This window comes from Bos indicus x Bos taurus, chromosome 5 (genome assembly GCF_003369695.1).
Source record: "Bos indicus x Bos taurus breed Angus x Brahman F1 hybrid chromosome 5, Bos_hybrid_MaternalHap_v2.0, whole genome shotgun sequence".
Classification (NCBI taxonomy): domain Eukaryota; kingdom Metazoa; phylum Chordata; class Mammalia; order Artiodactyla; family Bovidae; genus Bos; species Bos indicus x Bos taurus.
The window spans coordinates 45,118,954-45,144,525 of NC_040080.1; the positions used below are offsets into that span (position 1 = coordinate 45,118,954).

Consider the following 25,572-nt stretch of genomic DNA (forward strand, 5'->3'; position numbering starts at 1 on the left):
CAGGTGGGATCTAATTACCCAACCAGGGATCAAACCCAGGCACTCTGCATTGGGAAGCATGGAGTCTTAGCCTCTGGACCACCAGGGAAGTCCCTCAAATAGGCTTTTAATAAGAGAGCTACAAAAGATCCTGGTGCTCCAGGGATTCTAATAGTTGGCATAATGTTCATCTGTTCAGGAGAATGGAAATGTATAGAATACTCTCCGCGCACATAGACACACGCACACAGATTCATTTGTTTATTTGTCCATTCGTTCAATAAACACTTGTTGTGTAGCTATTATCATTAATTGTAAGACACACCATCAATGTAATAATGATTTTTCGGGGAAAGAGAGACACACAGCAGTAAATGAACCCATCAATTGTAAGACACATCCCAATTTCACTGAAATGTGCATGGAAGTTCTTAGAATCAAGGAAATTCTGCCCTTGAGGAACTTACAGATTTGAAGCCATTTTTTCCCTGAACAATGATACCAGAGCACAAAATACGATTAAAGCAGATACAAAGTATTCAAAATCAACCCAAAATATAGTCCACCAGGGACCCTGAATCACAACACTGCCTTTGAGCTTGCAAGAAATACCAAGTTTCAGGGTCTTCTCCAGACCCACCGAGTCAGCAACTGGTTTAACATGATCCCCTAGTGACTCCTATGCCCATTAAAACCTAGTCGCACTTCAGAGGGGCATAGAGGAGAAAAAGAGTCTTTCCAACTAAGGCCAATCAAGAAAGGCTTCTTGAAAGAGGTGGCATTTGAAGAAGAGAGAGAAGGAAGGATTACATTGGTTGAGTGCTGCTCTGAGTTAGGGACTGTACAAGGGGCTTTCTCATTGAGTCCTCAGAATCACCCCCACAGGGCAAGAATTTCCTTTTTACAAAGAAGGAAATAGGCACAGAGAGGTCACATGACTTGCTCAGGGCGGCATAGCTGATAGCTAGCAGAGCTGGGCTTTGAGGCTGGGACTCTCTGAGTCTGGGGTCCAGTCTCTTCCCCATATCACACTGAAAGAACTAAAGAAGCAGCTGACAAGAATCAAGACAGGATAGTCTCTGATGGCTCAGATGATAAAGAATCCGCCTACAATGTAAGAGACCCAGGTTCCATTCCTGGGTCAGGAAAAGCCCCTGGAGAAGGGAAAGGCAACCCACTTCAGTATTTTTGCCTGGAGAATCCCATGGACAGGGGAGCCTGGCAGGTTGCAGTCCCTGGGGTCGCAAAGAGTCGAACACGACTGAGCAACTAATACTTTCACTTTTTCTTCCTCCCAGAGATGTGTGCAAAAGTGCACAGTGCTATACCCAGGACTTCCGAAAGGTGGGCTCTCAGGGCACACCTGGAGACGGATTCAGGAAAGCAGGCAGGCAGGGCAGTCTTCTTACTCCACTCTAACCCCAGCCAACACCTGCATAAGACCTAGCATGCAGCAGCTGTTGAAAACAATTCAATGAATGAATGAATGAATGGGGAGAGAGTTTTTTTTCAAACCTTCCAGCAGCCGCCAGTGCCAGCACTGCTTGGGGGCTGAGGTTCCCAGAGAGGTGGGCGAGGCCGACCTCGCCCACCCGCCCCAGGGTCTCGTTAATCCCTGCCATCAGGGAGGGCCCTCCCAGCACAGCAAAAAGCCAGGAGCAGAAAAGGTTTAAAACACAGCGCCAGCAGCTCCCACCAAACCCTTCATTTGCTTTACTTAAAAAATTACTTCACCGACTTCCTACCCGTGCGTCAGCCAGCTCCCTCAGCGTGGCCTCCAGGTTCTGAGCTACTCTTTCAGCCTCTCCTGAATATGTGGAAGAATAAAACAGCGCTTGTTCAACCCTTAATGACCAGGTTTATGAAGAGGTTATTGTATCTCAAAGAAACGAGACAGCAGTTGGTGTTGTGAGATATTAATGTGCTTTTTACAAAGCTGATGAAACCTCCTTTTAAATTACTTAATACCTGCAAGCTGAAATTCTCAGACTGAAGCGGGGAATTCCTGGAGGCGGAGCTGTGGCAGCCTAAGACTCAGCCCTTGGCCTTCCCTCCAAGGCTTGGCTTGAGGTCTCTGGGCTCTGGGGTTGGCGCGACATCGTTGGCCCTTCTGGAGTGGGGGTTCAGTAGAGATTTCACAGTTGTTGGTCCCCTTGGCAGAAAAATCCTTTACAGTTCATGGTGGGAGTGTGTGTGTGCTAAGTTGCTTCAGTCGTGTCCTACTCTTTGCGACCCCATGGACTGTAGCCCACCTGGTTTCTCTGTCCATGGGATTCTTCAGACAAGAATACTGGAGTGGGTTGCCCTACCTTCCTCCAGGGGATCCTCCCAAGCCAGGGATCAAACTCCAAGTCTCTTATGTCTCCTGCATTGGCAAGTGGATTCTTTACCACTAGAACTACCTGAGAAGCCCTCATGGTGGAAGAATCTCCCCCATCTCCTCATCCTCCAGAAGCTCAAAGCCACTGCTTGTGGGGGGAGTGGGCGCTGAGATGCCCCCTCCTCACTTCAGCCTGGAACACAAGCCCAGCAGGATCAGATCCCTGCCTACTCCCCAGCCATCTCCTGCCCTCACCCTCACCCATCCAACCTTCTTGTTGGGATCAATCTTTCTGTAAATCTCCACTCCCATGAAGATGTCATGTCTTTGCACCAGCCAACCCCTCATATGAGACTGCCCTGCATCTGGGGGTTTGCTGGTAAATGTTTACCAGCTGGCTCTCTGTGCAGGGATACAGGACCTTGATTTGTAGTGTTTTCCAATGTCCGTGGTGCAAACACTTGCACTGTGGCTGATTTCAAGCTCCTCATGTGAGTTATGAAGAGACACTAACAATCAGCTCCCAAGATGTAAGCCAGCCCCAGCACAGTGCGGCCTCCAGATTTCCCTCTTACCCCCAGCTCTGCCCTGGAGGACTGGCCTGGCGCCCTGAGACACTCTGCCCCTTCCTGTGTGCCCAGCACTCCCCTGACCTTGCTCTTCCCTGACTTGCCTCTTCCTAGAATCCCTTCTCACCCTCCACTGCTTCCTCACATGCCCCAACACACACACACACACACACACACACACACACACACACACATCCTTACCTACCTGCTTCACCTGGCTGACTCCTCCACCTTCTGAGTCAGGAAGCCTGTGTCAACACTCACGCACGCACACATCTGAATCTGCAATCCTCTGTGTATTCTCAGACACACCCTGCTTCGTCAGAACACACATCCTGCTACCCCACAGCACCTCCTCCCTGTCTCCCATAGATGGCAAGCTCTGTGGGGACAGAAAGTCGATTTTTTTCCTTTGTGTCCTCAGCAGATCACACAGAACATGGCATACAGTCTGTGCAACATACACTTTAGCTGAACAACTATGATCCCATAAGGCTTTGTGTTCTTACTGTTGTTGTTTAGTCACTAAGTCATGTCCAATTCCTTTGTGACTCCAGAGACTATGGCCCACCAGGCTTCTCTGTCAGTGGAATTTTCCAGGCAAGAATACTTGGGTTGCCATTTCCTCCTCCAGGGTATCTTCCCCACTCAGGGATCAAACTCACATCTTCTGCATTGGCAGACGGGTTCTTTACCACTGAGCCACCAGGGAAGCCCATAAGGCCTTGTTGCTATTGTTCAGTCATTCAGTCGTGTCTGACCCTTTGTGACCCCATGGACTCCAGCACACCAGATTTGCCTGTGCTTCACTGTCTCCTGGCGTTTGCTCAAACTCATGTCCATTGAACTAGTGTTGCCATCCAACCATCTCATCCTCTGTTGTCCCTGCCTTCTCCTCCTGCCTTCAATCTTTCCCAGCATCAGGGTCTTTTCCAATGAGTCTGCTCTTCCCATCAGGTGGCCAAAGTATTGGAGCTTCAGCATCAGTTCTTCCAATGAATATTCAGAGTTAATTTCCTTCCAGATTGACTGATTTGCTCTCCTTGCTGTACAAGGGACTCTCAAGAGTCTTCTCCCACACCACAGTTCAAAAGCATCAATTCTTCAGAGCTCAGCTTTCTTTATGGTCCAACTCTCACATCCATACATAACTACTGGAAAAGCCACAGCTTTGACTAGAGGGATCTTTGTCGGCAAAGTGATGTCTCTGCTTTTTAATATGCTATCTAGGTTTGTCATAGCTTTTCTTCCAAGGAGCAAGCGTTTTTTAATTTCATGGTTGCAGTCACCATCTGCAGTCATTTTGGAGCCCAAGAAAATAAAGTCTCTCACTGTTTCCATTATTTCCCTATCTATTCATCATGAAGTAATGGGATCAGATGCCTTATATCTCTCTAATATAGGATGTGAGATATTACATTCTAGTAAATTCTGTGCTATCTATTTTCCCCCAAAAACTATGCATCCCTGAAAGGCAAGGATCAGGTCAGGTTTCCCTCCACCACCCCAGAGCCAGGCACTTAGTCATCCCTTAATGTCTACCCTGGGGAGAGAGGAAAGATGAACAGAGATGGTGAGAGACACCAGATATTTGAGCACTTGGATCTATCTGTGCCTGAAGCTGAATCAATCCCTGGACTTGATGGCCACCAACCAGAAAGAAATACACCAGAACTCAAGGCTGGCACCCAGAAAACAAGATGATACCCCTCTTCACTATTAGTAGTAATGTCTGCAGACATAGATGTTCTACCAAACTTAAATTCTACCAATAACAGTGTGGTACCACCAGGGTACTGCTTCATGAGCCTAAGCACCGCCTTAGTCAGTCAGACTGAGTCCTAGGCCACAGAGCCCCCAGTGCTCCTGGAGACCCCTATGCTCCAACCAATGTTCACAGCCTCATCATCACCATCAACCTCAGAGACCACTGGGATCAATCCCACTACAGCCTGGGTCCCAGTTTACCTCAGTCATTCCTCACCACTAATCTTCTGTCTCTCAGTTCAGTTCAGTTCAGTCACTCAGTCATGTCTGACTCTTTGTAACCCCATGGACTGTAGCACGCCAGGTCTCCCTGTCCATCACCAACTCCTGGAGCTTGCTCAAACTCATGTCCATTGAGTCGGTGATGACATCCAACCATCTCATCCTCTATAATCCCCTTCTCTTTCTGCCTTCAATCTTTCCCAGCATCAGGGTCTCTTCCAGTGAGTTAGTTCTTCACATCAGATGACCAAAGTATTGGAGCTTCAGCTGCAGCATCAGTCCTTCCAATGAATATTCAGGACTGATTTCCTTTAGGATGGACTGGCTTGATCTCCTTGCTATCTAAGGGACTCTCAAGAGTCTTCTCCAACACCACAGTTCAAAAGCATCAATTCTTCAGAGCTCAGCTTTCTTTACAGTCTAACTCTCACATCCATACATGACTACTGGAAAAACCATAGCTTGGACTAGATGGAACTTTGTTGGCAAAGTAATGTCTCTGCTTTTTAATATGCTGTCTAGGTTGTTCATAGCTTTTCTTCCAAGGAGCAAGCGTCTTTTAATTTCATGGCTGCAGTTACCACCTGCAGTCATTTTGGAGCCCAAGAAAATAAAGTCTGTCACTGTTTCCATTGTTTCTCCATCTGTTTGCCATGAAATGATGGGACCAGATGCCATGATCTTAGTTTTCTGTCCCTCAGAGGTTAGTAGAAAACTCTCTACACTGAGACAGAATGACTCTTACTCTAACAGAGAAGGGCGAGAAGCATCTGGTGTGGTTCCCTGTGTCAAATCTCCATCCAGACAGGGCCATCATTTAGCTTGTAAAAGACTCATCATCAAAAGATCACACCAATAATTTCTAAAAACCAACCATTGATTTGGGGCCTATTAGAATAATTGGATGAATCATTTGCACGTCAATGTTTAACTTGGTAAGCAGTTTTATAATATGTATTTGATGTATATAGGAAATAAAAGTGAACATTTAGTTTTGTCTTTATATAGAAGTTATTTGGTTTTATCTTGTATATTATAGGCTAGTATTATCTTGTATATTATAGTTTGGTGAAAAAGTAATTGCAGTTTTAGACTGTGAATTTTAAATCATTTTAACTAGGCTCAAGCACATCTTTATTAATCAAAATAGGAACCATTAAAATCAGCACATTTTTGCCAATGAGAAATAAGTTTGTTTATTCCTGTAGCATAAAAATCCATGCTTCGGGATTCGACCGACTTCTGGAAAGCAGTTTCTGCCTCCTGCTGGTTGTGGGAGCATTTTCACTTCAAAAAGCTGAGATGCTTGAAGAAGTGGCAGTCAGTTTGTGAGAGGTCAGGTGAATATAGAGAAAGAAGCAAAACTTGTAGCCCAGATCATTCAACTTTTGACGGCTTGGTTGTGTGATGTGTGATCGGGCATTGTGTGAAGAACTGGGCTCTTTCTGTTGATCAATGCCAGCTGTAGATGCTGAAGTTTTCAGTGCATCTTATGGATTTGCTGAGCATACTTCTCAGATGTAATCATGTCATCAGGACTCAGAAAACTGTAGTAGATGACACAGGCAGCAAACCACCAAACAGTGACCATGACCTTTTTTTGGTACAAGTTTAACTTTAGGAAGTACTTGGAGCTTTTTCTCCATCCAACCACTGAGCTGGTTGTCACTGATCATTGTATGAAATCCACTTTTCATTGCACATCACAATCCAATATAGAAACGGTGCATTGTTGTTGCATAGAATAAGAGAAGATGATTTTTTTGATTTACAATCAGCTCATGAGGCACCCACCTTCCCAATTCGTTTCAAATGCTGAACAACCATAGAATGGTCAGTGCTGAGCTCTCCAGCAACTTCTCTTATAGTTGTAAGAGGATCAGCTTTGACGATGCTCTCATTTGGTCATTGTCAACTTCCAATGGCTGGCCACTGCACTCATCTTCCAGGCTCTAATCTCCCCTGAAAAACTTCTTTATCACCACTGCACTGTACATTTGTTATCAGTTCCTGGGCCTAATGTGTTGTTGATTTTGCAAGTTGTCTCCACTGCTTTACAACCCAATTTGAACTCAAATAAGATAATCACTCAAATTTTCTTTTTGTCTAACATCACTTCCCTGGTCTAAAATAAATATAAAATAAACAGCAAGTAATAAGTCATTAGCAAAAAAAAAAAAAAACAAGAAATGTGCATTAAAATGATGTAGGCATGTGTGCGTGCTAAGTCACACACAGTCATGCCCAACTGTTTGTGACACTATGGACTATAGTCCGCCAGGCTCCCCTATCCATGGGATTATCTAGGCAAGAATACTGGAGTGGGTTGGCATTTCCTTTTCCAGGTAATCTTCCCATCCCAGGGATCGAACCCACATCTCTTAAGTCTTCTGCACCGGCAGGCAGGCTTTTTACCACTAGCACCACAAATGAAACAACAAAGTCCAACAACCTGCAGTTACTTTTGCACCAACCTAAATAATTTGTCTGAGCTTTGCTAAATATTTTCAATGGCTTCCCAACCTCCACCTGACCCGAGCCACCCAGTTCATGGTCTTATCCTTCACCCTGAAGTTACCAACAACCATGCCCTTCCACAATCTCAGCCTCTCTGACTCCCTCGCCCCACCCTTCCAGCTTACTCCCCAGAGCATCTCCCCACCCCCTCACCCCCACCAGCAATTCCTTGACCCTCACCTTATGCTTTCAATGCACTGATCCCACCTTTTTTCACTGGTCCCTTTACCAGCTTACAGTCTGATCTGTCTTCATAATCTGGAACAACTGGGGTCATCAGCCCTATTGTTCCCCCTGTGTTGATATCGAGCCTCCTTCCTCATGACCTTTGCCATGGGCAGAGCTCCTCACGCTGGCTCCTGGCAATAATCTACTCCCTTTCCGCCTCCCCTTCTTGCATTCATCTCACAGACCCTCATCCTGGTTAAAGGCAACCCTCCAGCTGGACTGCCCCATATCCTAAATGTGTTCAGAAAAAAGTACAGAACCTCAGGAGGAACTGTCAGGCCACCAACACATATACTTCATGTCTCAAGCCTAGCCCATTCCTTCTTCACTCTCATGGAGAAAATTTTCACTTCCTTCCTCCCTTTCCTCTCAGTTGACAATTCTGTTTCCCATTTCATTCAGAAAGTAGAAGCAACCAGAAGAGAAGTGTCACAAGCTTCCACCATGCCCACCCATCGCCTGCATCCGCCTCCACACTGCCAGCTCCCCACAGTGCCGTGGATGGACCAGCATCCACGTGAGGCTGGCCTTGCACTTGTGTCCCAGGCCTCCTCCCCCTCACAGTGCTCCTGTATTGTCCCACCCCTCCCCGGGTTATCAAGCATTCCCTCTCCGCTAGAACATTCCCACCGGCATCACTCATGCCTTGAGCCCTCCCCTGACCACAGAGCAGCCAGAGGAGTGGTAGATCCCACACTAGCACAGTGCGGGAGGACATAGAGACATCGAGGGAGGGACAACAAAGGAGACGGTGGGGGCACAGGAGGCTAGACCAGCATACGCAAAGGCCCCATAGAAGGAGGGAGCATGGCGGGAAGGGAGCTGGGACTGCAGGTGCGCTGAGACAGAGGTTAGACCAGACGGCGGTTGGGCCCTGTTAAAGATGTTGAAATTTTCCCTAAGAACATCAAGAAGCTGTTGAGCACTTTCAAACTGAAGATGGCTTGAACAGATCTGCATTGTCAAAGCTTCACTATGATCATTCTGTAAAGATGGATAAGAGTGAGTACAAAATGGCCAGTGGGGAGGCTACCACAGTCATCTAGGGAAGCAAGGAGGGTGGCCTGGCAGTGGGTATTGCTCTTGTTGGGGAAAAAAAATCGATGGGTTTGAAAGATTCTGAGAGCCGATACAGACAGGATGTCGTGATGGATGGAGCCTGCAGGGAAGAGGCAGAAATGTTGGCAATGATGGCTGGGCTCAGGCTTGCATGAGGCAGCAACAGAGAGGCCTTGGCTGACCTAATTGTTGCCTCCAGAAGACCAGGCTTGAGGGATAGATCATGAGTTCCGGTTTGGACCTGCTGAGTGTACAATGCTTTTAAAACATCCACCAAGAGACATCAAATAGGCAGTTGGATCGCCAGGTCTGGACCTCACAGGAGAGGTCTGGGCTGTTGATACTTTGACACAGCCTCTCTACAAACATCTCTGGAGCCCTTCTCCTGTGCAAGGCACTGTGCTGGGATCCAGTGGTCCAAAGATGATGGAGGCAGGGGCTGGGGCCAGGGTGCGTGGGGAGCAGCTGCACTAGAGGTCCAAGCCTGAAGGGTGGGGCCCTTAAAAGAGAGACGTGGAGGCACCACCTGTGGTTGGGGGTTGAGCACAGTCCCCAATTTGTCAGGAGCCATGGGGCACTTCAGTACCATTCTCAGCGCCTCACCTCCTGCACAGATTCCTTATAAAGATGCCTGGCACCAAGTTGGTGCTGATGAAATACTTGTCAGACTGAATTGAGAGAAAAGGAAAGTGCTTTGCAAAGTGGTTTTCAAATACACTGATTTGTAATTTTACCAATGGGGAGGTAAATGTTATCCTCTTAGAAACAGAAATGAAGACTCTTCTCAGGAAAAAAGTCTGTGGTTGGATGGGGGATAAGTCAGGAGAGGTAGGGGAAGCCTCTGGTTAATGCATCAAGATGCTGAGAGCAGGGTGGGCACATGTTCATGACCACAGAGGAGGGGGAGACAGCAAGGTATGGGGTGGGGAGGGTGCCAAGCAAGACAAGACATGGTCCAGCACACACAGAGAAGATACCTGCCCCACTGGGAGCATTCTGAGCCAAATTCTGTCTACCTGGAGTCCTCATATGCTCTGGGGAATCTCTCTTCTTGCAGAAGTTGGGAAAGGAAGTGAATTTGGCAGAGATACAGTTAAGGGGAGGTGAGGGTTGTAAGGTAAGGATCAACCATCTTCTCTGTTATATGTAGTACAGAACTACCTATGCATGCATGCTAAGTCGCGTCAGTCATGTCCAACTCTGCAATCCTATTGTAGCCCGCCACGATCCTCTGTCCATGGGATGCTCCAGGCAAGAATGTTGGAGTGGGTTGTCATGCCCTCCTCTAGGGGATCTTCCTGACCCAGGGATTGAACCCATGTCTCCTTTGTCTCCTGCCTTGGCAGGCGGGTTCTTTACCACTAGCACCACCTAGGATCCCCAGTGTTACCTATACATATTATAATAGCTAGAAACACAATTATGTAAGCATACCTGTACCGCCCACAATGCAGGAGACCTGGGTTCGATCTCTGGGTTGGGAAAACCCCCTGGAGGAGGCATGGCAACCCACTCCAGTGTTCTTGCCTGGAGAATCCCTGTGGACAGAGGAGCCTGATGGGCTGCAGTCCGTGGGGTTGCAAAGAGTCAGACATGACTGAGCAACTGAGCACATTCTGTATATCCAGCTGTATGATATATCCGGCTGTGTATATGTGTAATAATGACTTAATATTCCTAAATAATACCTATGGTGCATAATAAAACCTACTTTATGGGCTACAAGGCTCAGGATCTTACAAGAAAATAAATTGTTCACACATATTAAGGACTGTATTAATTAGGTGGCATTATCTTCTATCACAGGAAAATCCTGAATGTCAGGGGCTAAATGTAGCAAGGTTCATTTCTCTCTCACTCAATACCCTCAGCACATTTACTAATGTGCCAGGCACTGCTCTGAGTGCTTTAGACGTGTTACCTTATGTCATCCCCACAACAATCGACAAAGGAAGAATCGCTATGATCTCTGCTTTCTGATGAGGAAGCTGAGGCATCTCCGTGAGGCTGAACAAAACCCAGGCAGGCCAGCTGCAGAACCTGCCTCTCACCCACTGTCGCCGTATCTCCCTGCACAGTTTCGAGTGTCCAGTCATTCAGAGAAAGTCAGGCAACATCCATCGTGCCTGTGCTGGTGCTCGGGACACAATGGTGAATGAAACAGACAAAAGTCTCTGTTGTCATGAAGCAGCCATGCTTGTAAATTCTATTCTCCACATAAGTGTTTATGAAGATCGCATTCAGTAGTTCACTCATTCATTTAGGGATCACTGCTGGGGATCTGCTAGACACTGGGCTAGGGGTTCTCATCTGAGCTGGCTCTCACCTTCTCAGCAATCACCAAGGAAAGTTTTAAAACCAAAAGGTCTTTGTTTGAGCCCAGATTCCATCATTTCCTGGCCATGAGGACTTATTCAGTTATTTGAATTGGCACAGAGACAGTTAAGGGAGGTTTGTAGGGTAAGGATCAACCATCTTCTCTGTAATATGTAGTACAGAATTACTTAGCTTGTATTAGCTTGAAATACCTAAAATAGTTATATAAGCACACTTGTATCCAGTCTCCCTGAGCCTCAGTTTCTTCATTTATAAAATGAAGATGCTATTACTCCTCTCACAGGTTGAGTCATACTCCACAAGTCTGGCCAGTGACCCAGGCCTGGGTGGGGTGTTCAACCCTAGGAGTATTGCAGAACTTTCATAGGCTTCATATAGTGAATTCCATGCAATTGCAGATGGGAAAATGCTTTGCAAACTCATCTAAAGGGCTGTGGGAATGTTTGTCAGCCTCGGTCTGGGGTCTGCCCTCTTTGGAAAGCGATCAACTTTCTCGCATGTAAAACACGAGGTGACTCCCAGCCGAGCTGGGGCACAGAGGCAGGCACGCTGGTATTCACCAGTCTCCTCCGTGGCAGTCCCCAGCCCAGATTCAAACCTCCACCGCCCGCCAAGCCTCAGCTAATCCTCAGAAGCCTCGATGCAGAGATGGAAGGCTGGGTTTTGAAGTCTTAAGCCTTAGATCCTCTCTGCAGCACCGCGGGTGTGTGTGTTTTGATTCACTGGGCAGATGTCCAAACAGACAAAGCGATACCTTCCTTGAGGGGGGAGGGGGGAAGTGAGGGAGAGGACTGAGCCAGCTTCAGAAGAACAAGAAGTCAGGAAGAGGCCAGTGGGCACTGAGTCCCTGGAGATTTGGATGTCTCACAAGCACTTTCTTCCCTTGTTTTCCAGGGAACTTCAAAGGTCTCTGCAAGCAAATCGATCACTTCCCAGAGGATGCAGATTATGAAGCTGACACAGCAGAATATTTCCTCCGTGAGTGGATGCAATTTTTTTATCTCTCTCCTGGTGATGGGTCTTGCCCTTCCATCCTTTAAGCACCAAAGGCCAGAACTATCTAGAGGTCTCTGTCACTGCAGAGGGCAGGAAAAAGCTGAGCCTTCTGTCTTCCCCCCTTTCCATGGCCAAACCTTCAGGTGTGCTATTTCCCTCTACCCGCAACGCCCTTCCTCCCCTCTTTGTTGGCAAGATCCTACACATTTTCCAGGTTTCCGGTGAAACAACACCTCCTCCAAGAAGTCCTCTATGCCCCTGAAGGGGTTCCCAGAGCCTAGCATCTTTATCATGCTGCTGGGTCCATGTCTGTTTGAGCAACCAGCTCCCTGACAGTGTTGCCAATTCCACTAGAACTCTGATAGAACTCTACCTATCTCATTCATCATTATATTCCCAGCCCAGTGCCCGGCACATAGAAAGTACTCCGTAGATATTTCTTGAACAATCCAATGAGGAGACTCACCAGGCAGTGCCAGACTGGAACTTCTACTGAAACAATGAGATTTTTTTTTTTCTTTCCCCACAAATCAAGTCAAAGTTAAATCCTGATGTAATAGCTGTGATCTTAAATCCACCTGAGACATAGTATCAAGAGAAAGCATTTTGAGACCCAAGGAAAATCTCTCAAGAAGCAGCGAAAACTAACAAGGTAAAATGTTCCAGGAGAAAAGGATTTCCAGAAGAGAGGCTGAGGGTCCTTAATGCATGGGACCGCAAAGCCACCCCAGCAGAAGTAGCTGAAAGCTCTGTACGAAGCTCTCAGACAGCACTTCTGAAAGCAGTTTGCTCTCCTCCCAGGAGCACCCCTCCCTGCCCCCGCCCCCATCCGCTCTGCTCCCAAGTGCCCTTCCCCAGCCAAAGCCTCCCTCCCATCCCCCACAGCAGTGGTTAGTATTGGATCATTTCTTTGAAAAATGTAGGAAGCATTTTATTATATGGATCACCCCTGTCACTTTCAATAATTACTCCTTGCGTCAAACCCAACTCTCAGGTCAGCCTGAAATCTGGGTTTCATTTCAAAGCCCATGGAACATGAAGCCACCCAGGCAGCAAGAAAAAAGAAGGGGACATCAGATCACTCATAGGTCTCTTTTTAAAGGAGAAGGGGCAATATCTTACTAGGCTCGTCCTTTCCCTTTATGAATTCCTAAACGACACTGCTCTCAGATGGAATTCCTGAAGGATCGTTTGTTCTTCCTCTGCATTATGAGGTCTGAAAGTGAAAGTGTCAGTTGCTCAGTCTTGGCCAATTCTTTTCGACCCCATCAACCACTCCATCAACCATAGCCCACCAGGCTCCTGTGTCCACGGGATTCTCCAGGCAAGAATACTGGAGTGGGTTGCCATGCCCTCCTCCAGGGGTCTTCCCAACCCGGGGATTGAATCTGGGTCTCTCTCATTGCAGGCAGATTCTTTACCATCTGAGCCACCAGGGAAACCCCTATTACCTGGTCTAGGGCTCTCAAAGGAGCCTGGCGAGGGCATAGAAACAAATTGAGCACCTTCTGTATGTCAGAGTCTGCACTGAGTGCTGGAGAGTTCCAGAGGAATGAATGAGGCACCGTCCGTGGCTGCAGGCAGAGCACAGCCTAGTAGGTGGATCCTCAGAGAAACAGCAGGACTTGGGAGGCAGGGGCCTGCAGAGACGCCCCCAAGAGAGAAGATAGAAAGGGGAGCCACGTGGGGGTCTGCGCACAAAGCCACACTGGCTGAGCCCAGTGAGGGGGCGATACTTTATCAGTCAGATGCCCAGTGTTGGGGCAGGACCCTTGTCTCATTCATTATTCTACCAAGAACAGTTCCTGGAAGACAGAAGGTGCCCAATAAACACTATTTTGAAAGGAAAGACAGGATTCTTCAGCAGCTATTCCTACCTACTGTATACCTTCATTTCCTGAATTTTAAAGAAAGAATTGTTTAGTGTTTGGTTCATTTTGGTGTCTCTAGACAGAAGACTTGAATGCAAATTAGCAGCACAGGTTTCTGGGAGTCTGACTTGAGTTGACTTAATCCAAAAATATTTTTTAATCATCTATAACAAATTCGCAAACCTTTTCTGAAAAGAGACATTCCAAGCTTTGTGGGCCATAAAGTTTCTGTCTCAACTACTCAACCTTGACCTTGTAGCACAAAAGCAAACCCGGAAGCAACTGAGTATGGCTGTGTTTGCTCCCGTGCAACTTAACTTCACTTGCAAAAATAGGCAACAGGCCTCATTTGGCAGTTTGTTGACCTCTGATCTGTAATATGCTAGTCTGGGGTTAGACAACAAAAGTAATTATTTAAAGCTGGAAGATGTGAATTCCCATCATTCTCTGTCAACCTCTAACCTGACTGGCTAGAGAAACTAGAAGACAGAAGTCATTCTTCTAGAAAGACTGCCTGCCCTAGTGTGGTGGGCAGAGCTGGTGCCCAGGAAGGTGGGCGGAGCTTCTCCTGAAGATGGGCTTTTGGTCCAGGGAGATGGGCGGGGCTGCATTTGGGTGGGTGGGGCCTGAGTCAACTTACCCCGCCCCCCCCGACCCCCGCCCCGTTCTGGTCTGTTAAACCTTCAGCTCACCTACTACGTGGGTTGACAGGCCCAAGAACCTAACCTAGATGCCTCAAGCAGGGAAAGAATGTGATCCGGGGTGCTGAGGAAGCCTGGTGCCTAACCCAGCCTGGAGGCCATCATTCCAAAGTGTTCCCTAGAGAAGGTGGCACCAATGCAGAGCCTTGGACTCTAGAAGCATTCATCCATTCATTCATTCGCTCAGGAGATATTCACTACCACTATGTATAGGGCACTGTTGATGGTATGGGGACTCAGTGTGGACAAAATAAAGAAAGTTAGCGCCTTCATGAAAGTTACACCCTGATGGAGAAAACAAGCAAAAAACAAGGAGCCTGTTATGATCAATCATCTAGACAAGAGATGACAGCAGCTTGAACGCAGGTGGTGGCAGTGAAGGAGGTGGGAAGGGGTCAGAGCCTCAAAATATTCCCAAGGGTCTGCATATAGGATCTTCTGAAAGGTTGCATGTGGATTTCCAGGGACAGGAAAGGATAAAGGATGACTCCAAGGTTTGTGCCCATGGAGGGGGCAGGTTGGGATGGGGAAGGATGGATGCTCAGTATCGGCCACAATAAGTAAAAGAGGCCCACGGACTCCCTGGGGAGGTGACATGGAGTCTGAGACTCACAGGGTGGGACCTGGCCGGAGTCAGGACTCTGAGAGAGGTCAGAATGGGGACGATATTTAGCACCATGAGACTTGATGACAGCACCAAGAAAGTGGTGCAGAGAAAGAAGAGGTCAGGATCTGAGCCCCAGGGTTCGGAGGCCAGGCAGAGGAGGAGCCCCAGGGAAGGAGCTGAGGATGGGTGGCCGGTGAGGTGGCCTGGGTAACCCCTGCCATCCTTGATCCACCAGTTGGATGGAGGATCTGGAACAGAGAGGGAGGCGGAAGATGCCAGGAGGGCATGACTGGCCAGGGGCACAGAGCTCATCTCCTGGACTGGCAGAAAAGGTGGGACTCACTTGTTTTCAAGCCAGCAGACCAAGCTTCAGGCAAGCTCAACACCACTTGAAGGACGGGGCAGAAGGAAAGCACTGAATTAATATCTGATGGGACAAATGAATGAGTGAATGAATGAATGCTTTTACTGCCCAGTCTCCGTGGGTATTCAACGGGATCCCCAGCTTCTCCACGGCCACAGAGTCCAAGGAGGGACAGACTTAACTGGTCCCAGTCATCATCCCGAGTCATTGGACTTCTGGGCCCCACAAAGGTGCGGCTAATACAGGCCTTGCCCACCTATCACTAACTTACCCACAAAGTCATGGTAACCAGTCTGTTTTTTCCAAGCAGCTCCATGGGGCTGTCAGCTGGGTCTGCTGTGTGGCACCTCCTTAGCCCTCTCTCTTCTTCTTTTTAAATATATATATATATATATATATATTTTATTGAAGTCTAGTTCAGGTGCACAACAAAGTGATTCAGTTATACATATACACATATATTATTTTTGAAATTATTTTCCATTATAGGTTATTATAAGATATCAACTATAGTTCCCTGTACTATACAGTAAACCTTTTTTGTTTGTTACATATCTATTTTTTAATTAGAAATCTAGCATTCTATTCACACATAAGTCAAACAAGTAGAATCAAAATGTCATAAATTTTTTAGTTAGGCAAAAATTCATATATTTTCTAAAATATATATATTTTTATATATGTATACAAAAGTTTTTCTACTATGCTTGATAAAGGCTTGAGAAAGAACATCAAAAAAAAAAAAACATAAGAGATGGAGAAATTGGAAAACACAAACTAAATGAAATGGGAGCACTGAATATGAAATAGAAAAAGTGAAACAAACTAGGTAAAAGTAGATCATCATATAGTCCAGTTGTCCTTAAAATATTAGCCCTCTCTCTTCTTGCCAAAGCTGCCTACCTCAAGCTGGTGAAGAAGAGGTGGTGGTGACCAGGTGTGACTTCCTGTGACTCTTACTGTGTGTTGGTGTGTCCACGTGTCTGTCCTGTGCCCAGGGGCATGAGTGTGTGCTGTGCGCTGTGTCTTTTGATGCCTTCGTGTCTGTGCATCTGAGCATCTATCAGTTTGAATATAAGTGCCTGTGTGTATGCGTGGGTCTGCTTGTGTGCACATGGGTCTCTTCATGGTGTGTGTGTGTGAGTGTGAGTGTGTGTGTGTTGTGTCCAGGAGATGGGAGGTGGCCACACAATGAGGCTGAGGGTGTGAGCTGTGGATGGGAAGCCAGACTAGGGCTTGGGGGCCTCAGCTTCACTCTGAGATGAGACCGTGAAAAGATTCTGAGCAGAAAGGACTGAGGTCCAGGCTAATGGCACTGTTCCGCTTCTCCTGGAGAACTGACTCCGGGGTCTCAGCAGGAACAGGGAGACCAGTAAGAAATGACAGCCATGACCTAGGCTTGAAATACATGGGGCTTGGATCAGGGAGGAGGTGAGGGAGGTGGATGAGAAGGGGGACTAGTTCTGGAGCCAGCAGGAATTACTGGCATCCTGCATCGGGGTGGAGTGGGGAGGTGAAAGAGAGAAGACTCAGGTGACATCTAGGTGTCCCGTCTGGGAGATGGTGGACAGTGCAGCCCTCCTCTGAGGCTGGGGATGTGGAGGAGGCTGGGTCGCAGGAAGGTGACCACTCTGTTACAGTCTTCTTTCCCACTGGATGCTGAAACAGCTTGAGGACACTGAAGGGAGTAGCTGCAAATAGAGTTCGCTCCCACCCACCCCGCCCAGTGCAGGGCCTGCCCTCAGTCAGGCCCGGGAGAGATTTGCTGAATGAATATACAAGGAACCACTCTCCCTAGAGCCGCCTAGCACATTCCTCCTCTTCCCAGAATGAGGCTGGAGGGGCTCCAGCTGAGCCAAAGCCACCCATCCCAGCCTCAGAAAAGCCCATGCTCTCCCCTGTTCCCCCTTCTCCATCTCCCTCTGCCAGTCCCAGCAGGCCCTGAGGACCAGGGGGCGGGGGGTGGGGGGCACGTCGTTGTGGGGGATACCAGGTGTCAAGGCCTGAGCTTGGGACTTGGAATGAAAGGGCCTGAATTTAAGGTGAGCTCTGCTCTGTGACCTTGGACCAGATACTCACCTTCTCTGAACCTCAATGTATACCAGTCCAGGTGAGGGTGAGGGGCAATTCTGAGGATACCATGAGACAAGGGTTAGGGCGGTGCTTTGTTTGGGCTCCCCAGCTACCCCAGGGGAGTGCTGAGGGAGGTGCACTGCCCCTCCTTGCCCCCTAGAGCTTCGAAGTTCGGGGAGACAGCCTTCCATCTCCAGAAATGCTGAAAGTAGACATGCTGTGAGGGTCACCAACCCCACTCTCCCATTTTACAGAAGAGGAAGACACTGAGGCCCAGAGAGGGACAGTGACCGGCCCCAGCCCAGTACAATTCCTGGGACACCACCTGTGTGTTCAGTCACTCAGTCATGTCTGACTCTTTGTGACCCCATCGACTATAGCCTGCCAGTCTCCTTTGTCCATGGGATTCTCCACTTTCTTGTCTGTAAAATGGGACTGAAAATCAGAACGCCGTCTACCATAAAGGGTGCCTGCTAAGTCACTTCAGCTGTGAAGTGACTCTTTTGCCTCCCCATGGACTGTAGCAGCCTGCCAGACTCCTCTGTCCATGGGATTCTCCAGGCAAGAATACTGGAGTGGGTTGCCATTTCCTCCTCCAGGGGATCTTCCTGACCCAGGGATCGAACCTGGGTCTCCTGCATTGCAGGCAGTTTCTTTACCATCTGAACCACCTGGGAAGCCCTGGGACACCACCTGCCTCCCTGGTTATCCAGGCCACATGTTCCTGTCCACTGCCCGGGAACTGCAGCCCTTTTCAGCAAAATTGTCATGAGGGACGTCCCTTTCAGAGGTCACTGCGGTGGGGTGACCACATCCTGCAGTCAGGAATATCTAAGTTAGAGCCCCTACTAACTCACATCCAGGCAGCCAGAGCGAATGCTTCATGATCAGCACCTCCGCCTCGCACCCTCCGCCCATGGGGATAGCTTCTGTTCTGTCCTGGTTCATTTATTAAAGTACCCAATGCCACCCTCACCACACTGACTTCACGACCTGTACTTTAATAAACATCAGTCTAGGTAACCCCAGGCCCGTGAGAAACAGCAATAATACTCTCTGCCATGTAAGAACTAACATTTCCTGGGGCTTGTGGGTACCAGACACGGTTCTCATTTCTTCAGACGCGTTGACTCATTGCCCCTTATTGTGGCCCTGGGAGCTGGGTGTGTCCTGCAGCAGAGGAGGCCACTGAGCCTCGTGGGGTGGGGGCAACATGGGATGCGCTCAGGCCATCTCTCCTGAGCCAATCACCGACCCCAGAGACCACAGAAAGTCAGAAAGCCTCCGCCACCTGCACAGCTGGCCCTCCCAGAGGAAGCTCGCTGGGGTCTGAAACTCCTTTCCTATGTCAGTAGATAGAGCAAACTTTCATGGAACACTTGGCCTGACACACCATACGTTACCCTCATTCATCTCACAACAACCCTAAGAAGTAGGTACCGTTGGTGTCTCCATTACACAGATGAGAAAACTGAGACAGAGAGGCCACACCGCCAGTGGGAGACCAGGGGAGTGCAGGATGGGACCCCAAGCAGCCCACATCAGGAGCCCACGCTCCTAACCACCGCTCTGAGTGGCTTTCCCTCCATCCCTCCCTCCCCCTGCCTCTTCCCTCCTCTCCTCCTCTCTCCTGTCACTCTTTCTCACACACTCACTCTCTCACACTCACTCTCACCTGCATTTACAGCAGCTCATCCCCTTTCACAGTCACTGGCTCCTCATCCAGCACAGCATGCAGGAGGAGATGGAGAGAGATGCCCCAGAGCCCAGAAGCTCCACCCAACCCAGCACATCTGTGTCCTGTTAGAACACATCAAATTCCAAAGGGAATAACAGGCATAAAGAGTTTAACACCATGCCAAGAAAATAAGGAGCCCCGGCTTCCCCTATACCTGATCATGATGACTATTTTGATGAAAGGCATGACCAGCACCTGGCCAGCCTGGCTGAATGGTCTCTGATGGAGGTCTGCAGGGCACAGGACCACCAGGGATGGATGAAACCTTACAAGTCATCTGGTCCCACCTAATCAGAGCCAGACCTGAGACCCAGAGAAGGGAAAACCCACAATCAGGCCTCAGGACAAGCCAGGCAAAGAGTGGGTACTAGGCAGAGGTCCGCCCACCTCCCTCCACCCTACACACCACTCCCCTCCTCCTCTGCCAGACTGAGTGTGGAAGCAGGATCCCCGAGTGCAGCCATCTACTTGTCCTCCAGCTGTGCCCACCACAGGACACCATGGGTGCCGGGCTCACAGGGCACTAGATTGGAGATGATCTGTCTACAGAACATGGCCAAAGAAAGGGTGAGTGAGGGATTTATGGCTGAGCCTACCTGCTCCCAAAGGCTAGATGATATTCCCTTCTGGGTGCTTATGACACTCTTCATTTTCATCACTAGCATAGAAAACAATAATACACTGTTCCTAGTTTACCCAAGGCTCTGTATTTTCAAAAGCTTCCAGTCTTCTTCCGATTTAATTACTGTCACCCTGTAAGGTGGGGCTTCCCAGGTGGTGCTAGTGGTAAAGAACCCATCTGCCACTGCAGGAGATGTAAGAGAGGAGGGTTCGATCCCTGGGTTGGGAAGATCCCCTGAAAGAGGAAATGGCAACCCACCCAGTATTCTTGCCTGGAAAATTCCATAGACGGAGCCTGGTGGGCTACAGTCCATAGGGTCACACAGAGTCGGACATTACTGAAGTGACTTAGCAGGCACCCTATAAGGTAGACAGATTTCCAGTTTTCAGTCCCATTTTACAGACAAGGAAGTGGAGGCCTCAGCAACACCAAGAGATCGGCCCAAGGTCTTCCCAAGCCAGTCACTAAATACTGGGGCTCCCCAAGCCTCAAGGTAAACCCCCTACTCTTCCATGCTCAAGCTCTGCTGTGCTCACCTCGGAGTCTGACTCCCCATTTACAGCTTCAGCCTACACTGCGCCTCTGTGCCCCAGTCTTACACATCCATCTCCCCACTCCATGCTCCCCATGCATGTCCCCAGAGCACCTCAGCCTTCACGTGTCCCAAACAAACCTTGATTTCCCTCCTTACCCCTTGATCCTCTCCAAGCCCCATAAGTGGTTTTATCTAACCAGCCAACAAACTTGAGACCCAGAAGTTATCCTTAACGCCACCCTCTTCTCCACACATATCCATTCATCACCAAGCTTTACTTCACCTCCTAAACACCCCTCAAATGCACCCTCCCCTGCTAGACTCTTTGCATCTGCCCTGGTCCAAGCACCACTATCACTTATGTGGTGAGAAACAGTCCTCCTCCTGATGCCCTATAGCAACCCTGGACCCCTTCTTAATTCATTTGCTTCTGAAAATGCAAATCAGGAATTCCCTAGTGGTCCAATGATTAAGACTCTGTGCTCCCAATGCTGGGGGCACAAGTTTGATCTCTGGTTGGGGAAGTAGGATCCCACATGCCCTGGGTGTAGCCAAAAAAAATATTTTTAATTAAAATCCAAATCAGATTGTGATGGCCCTGCTAGCTTTAATACCTTTAAAGGCTACCTGTGAGTCCCCGGGTGGCCTGGGCCCGGTTGCTTCAACTCCCTTAGAGCTCCCCAAGGCCCCGCTCTAGGTCTCTGTGACCAGCCCCTTCAAGTTCCCAGACGAGCCATGCATCTTCCAGCCCTTGCTCATGTTGCATCCTCTCCCTAGAACGCCCTGCCTCTATTCTGCCCACTTAGCTTCCCCTTGTCCATCAATCTCAGGAAAGCCCTCTCCAATGCCCATGTGAGCCATGAGGATGCTCTGAGAGCCGGGGTGCAGTGGTTTGGTGCACAGCCTAGAGTCAGACTCCCTAGGTTCACAAACCCAGCTCCTCCATTTCCTCCCTGAGTGGGCTTGAACAAAAGGCTTAATCTCTCTGTGCCTCAGTTTTAGTCTGTGTGTGATGGGAGTAATTATGGAGTTGTAAATGAGAACTAAGGGTTCACACAGATCCACAGTGTGTGTGTCCCCAGCACACACTGATCCTTCAGTCAGCATCAGCCATCTACAGATGACACTCAGTTCAGCTCAGTCGTGTCCAACTCTCTGCGACCCCATGGACTGCAGCATGCCAGGCTTCCCTGTCCATCACCAATGCCCAGAGCTTGCTCAAACTCTTGTCCATTGAGTCAGTGATGCCATCCAACCATCTCATCCTCTGTTGTCCCCTTCTCCTCCTGCCTTCAATCTTTCCCAGCATCAGGGTCTTTTCCAAGGAGTCAGTTCTTCATATCAGGTGGCCAAAGTATTGGAGTTTCGGCTTCAGCATCAGCCCTTCCAATGAAGGGCTGATTTCCTTGAGGACTGACTGGTTTGATCTCCTTGCAGTACGTTAGACTACCACTTGCCTTCATGGTGCCATATGGGTAATTTTCTGGCATAGCACTTCATCCTAATTGTTAATTACATGTTCATCTGTGCCATATGTCCTTCATGAGAACTTAAACTCAATGAAGGCATGGACCAGGCCTGATTTTGCACCCATAAACCTTCTATGCTCAGCCTGGAACCAAGCATGGTGACGGCCACATAGTCAAAAGAAAAACATCCCTCCACTCTGGACCACACAGCTTTTCCCTAGTACAGGGCACTATGTGGGCCAAATTGTAATAGGCAGACCAAATCTGGCCCACCATTTTTCTAAATAAAGTTTTATTGGAACACATCCACACTCATTGCTGATGGCTATTCTCATGCTACAAGGGCAGAGTTGAGTAGTTACAGCAGGGACCTTACGGCTGCAAAGCCAGAAACCTTGACTACGTGTCCCTTTACCGAAATATGTTGCCAATTCCTCGAGATTATTTGTAATATGCAACCAAGACTCATACCGTCATGGGGTTGGTAGAAGGTTTAAGTGGGTTCACCCATGGGAAGTATTTAGTGGGGCCTGGCATGTAGGAAGAAACCCAGAAATGGTGTTGTGCAGTTTCATACGCTTACTTGTAGATCAATAAATACCTGTGCATTGAATAAATAAGATATTCTCTTATCCTCATGATAAGTTTTAGCATTAATAGTAATGCTATTCTTTGGCATTGCCTTTCTTTGGGACTGGAATGAAAACTGACCTCTTCCAGTCCTGTGGCCACTGCTGAGTTTTCCAAATTTGCTGGCAAACTGAGTGCAGCACTTTCACAGCATCATCTTTTAGGATTTGAAATAGCTCAACTGGAATTCTATCACCTCCACTAGCTTTGTTCATAGTGATGCTTTCTAAGGCCCACTTGACTTCACATTCCAGGACGTCTGTCTCTAGGTGAGTGATCACACCATCGTGATTATCTGGGTCATGAAGACCTTTTTTGTACAGTCCTGTGTATTCTTGCCACCTGTTCTTAATATCTTCTGCTTCTGTTAGGTCCCTACCATTTCTGTCCTTTATTGAGCCCATCTTTGCATAAATTGTTCCCTTGGTATCTCTAATTTTCTTGAAGAGATCTCTAGTCTTTCCCATTCTATTGTTTTCCTCTATTTCTTTGCATTGATCACTGAGGAAGGCTTTATCTCTCCTGGCTATTCTTTGGAACTCTGCATTCAGATGCTTATATCTTTCTTTTTTTTTTTTAATCTCAGAGAAAATTTATGTTTCATATTAGAAAAATTAAAGTAATAAAAATTTTATTCTTCTTTGGTTTCTTTTCTGGATTACATTTTTTAATATAAATTTATTTATTTTAATTGGAGGTTAATTACTTTACAATATTGCATTTAGATGCTTATATCTTTCCTTTTCTCCTTTGCTTTTTGCTTCTCTTCTTTTCACAGCTATTTGTAAGGCCTCCTCAGACAGCCATTTTCCTTTTTTGCATTTGTTTTTCTTGGGGATGGTCTTGATTCCTGTCTCCTGTACAGTGTCACATACTTCCATCCATAGTACATCACGCACTCTGTCTATCAGATCTAGTCCCTTCAATCTATTTCTCACTTCCACTGTATAGTCATAAGGGATTTGATTTAGGTCATACCTGAATGGTCTAGTGGTTTTCTCCACTTTCTTCAATTTCGGTCTGAATTTTGCAATAAGGAGTTCATGATCTGAGCCACAGTCAGCTCCCGGTCTTGTTTTTGTTGACTGTATAGAGCTTCTCCATCTTTGGCTACAAAGAATATAATCAATGCGAATTTGACATTGACCATCTGGTGATGTCCATGTGTAGAGTCTTCTCTTGTGTTGTTGGAAGAGGGTGTTTGCTATGACCAGAGTGTTCTCTTGGAAGAACTCTATTAGCCTTTGCCCTGCTTCATTCTGTATTCCAAGGCCAAATTTGCCTGTTACTCGAGGTGTTTCTTGACTTCCTACTTTTGCATTCCAGTCCCGTATAATGAAAAGGACATCTTTTTTGGGTGTTAGTTCTAGAAGGTCTTGTAGGTATTCATAGAACTGTACAACTTCAGCTTCTTCAGCATTACTGGTCAGAGCATAGACTTGGATTACCATGATGTTGAATGGTTTGCCTTGGAAATGAACAGAGATCATTGTAGTTTTTGAGGTTGCATCCAAGTACTGCATTTCGGACTCTTTTGTTGACTATGATGGCCACTCCATTTCTTCTAAGGGATTCCTGCCCACAGTACTAGATATAATGGTCATCTGAGTTAAATTCACCCATTCCAGTCCATCTTAGTTCACTGACTCCTAGAATGTCGATGTTCATCATCTCCTGTTTGACCACTTCCAGTTTGCCTTGATTCATGGACTTAACATTCCAGGTTCCTCTGCAATATTGCTCTTTACAGCATCGGACTCTGTTTCCATCACTAGTCCTATTCACAACTGGGTGTTGTTTTTGCTTTGGCTCCATCCCTTCATTCTTTCTGGAGTTATTTCTCCACTGATCTCCAGTAGCATATTGGGCACCTACCAACCTGAGGAGTTCATCTTTCAGTGTCCTATCTTTTTGCCTTTTCATACTGTTCATGGAGTTCTCAAGGCAAGAATACTGAAGTGGTTTGCCATTCCCTTCTCCAGTGGACCACATTCTGTCAGACCTCTCCACCACGACCCAGCCATCTTGGGTGGCCCCACATGGCATGGCTTAGTTTCATTGAGTTAGACAAGGCTGTGGTCTGTGTGATCGGATTGGCTAGTTGTCTGTGATTGTAGTTTCAGTCTGTCTGCCCTCTGATCCCCTCTCTCAGTGCCTACCATCTTACTTGGGTTTCTCTTACCTTGGACATGGGGTCTCTCTTCACGGCTGCTCCAGCAAACCACAGCCTCTGCTCCTTACCTTTGATGTGGTCAGCTCCTCTCGGCCACCGCCCCTGACCTCGGGCCTGGGGTAGCGCCTCTCAGTCATGCTCGTGCACCTTCACAGCCCCCACGCTCATACGCCGTTGCAGCCACAGTGCACAATTGCACTCATCTCACACGCTAGTAAAGTAATGCTTAAAATTCTCCAAGCCAGGCTTCAACAGTACATGAACCATGAACTTCCAGATGTTCAAGCTGGTTTTAGAAAAGGCAGAGGAACCAGAGGTCAAATTGCCAACATACACTGGATCATCGGAAAAGCAAGAGAGTTCCACAAAAACATCTGTTTCTGCTTTATTGACTATGCAAAAGCCTTTGACTGTGTGGACCACAATAAACCGTGGAAAATGCTGAAAGAGATGGGAATACCAGGCCACCTGACCTGCATCTTGAGAAACCTGTATGCAGGTCAGGAAGCAACAGTTAAAACTGGACATGGAACAACAGACTGGTTCCAAATAGGAAAAGGAGGACGTCAAGGCTGTATATTGTCACCCTGCTTATCTAACTTATATGCAGAGTACATCATGAGAAACGCTGGGCTGGAAGAAGCACAAGCTGGAATCAAGATTGCCGGGAGAAATATCAATAACCTCAGATATGCAGATGACACCACCCTTATGGCAGAAAGTGAAGAACTAAAGAGCCTCTTGATGAAAGTGAAAGAAGAGAATGAAAAAGTTGGCTTAAAGCTCAACATTCAG

The 25,572-nt window shown here is 47.7% G+C and overlaps 1 protein-coding gene across 1 annotated transcript in view; it reads left to right on the plus strand.

The window, feature by feature from the left end:
• CACNG2 (calcium voltage-gated channel auxiliary subunit gamma 2) overlaps nt 1-25,572 on the plus strand; it is a 121,210-nt gene that overhangs the window by 88,772 nt on the left and 6,866 nt on the right. The window contains exon 2 of the mRNA XM_027541757.1: nt 11,893-11,976. Within this exon, the coding sequence (XP_027397558.1) occupies nt 11,893-11,976 (84 nt within the window). The remainder of the gene's footprint in view (nt 1-11,892; nt 11,977-25,572) is intronic.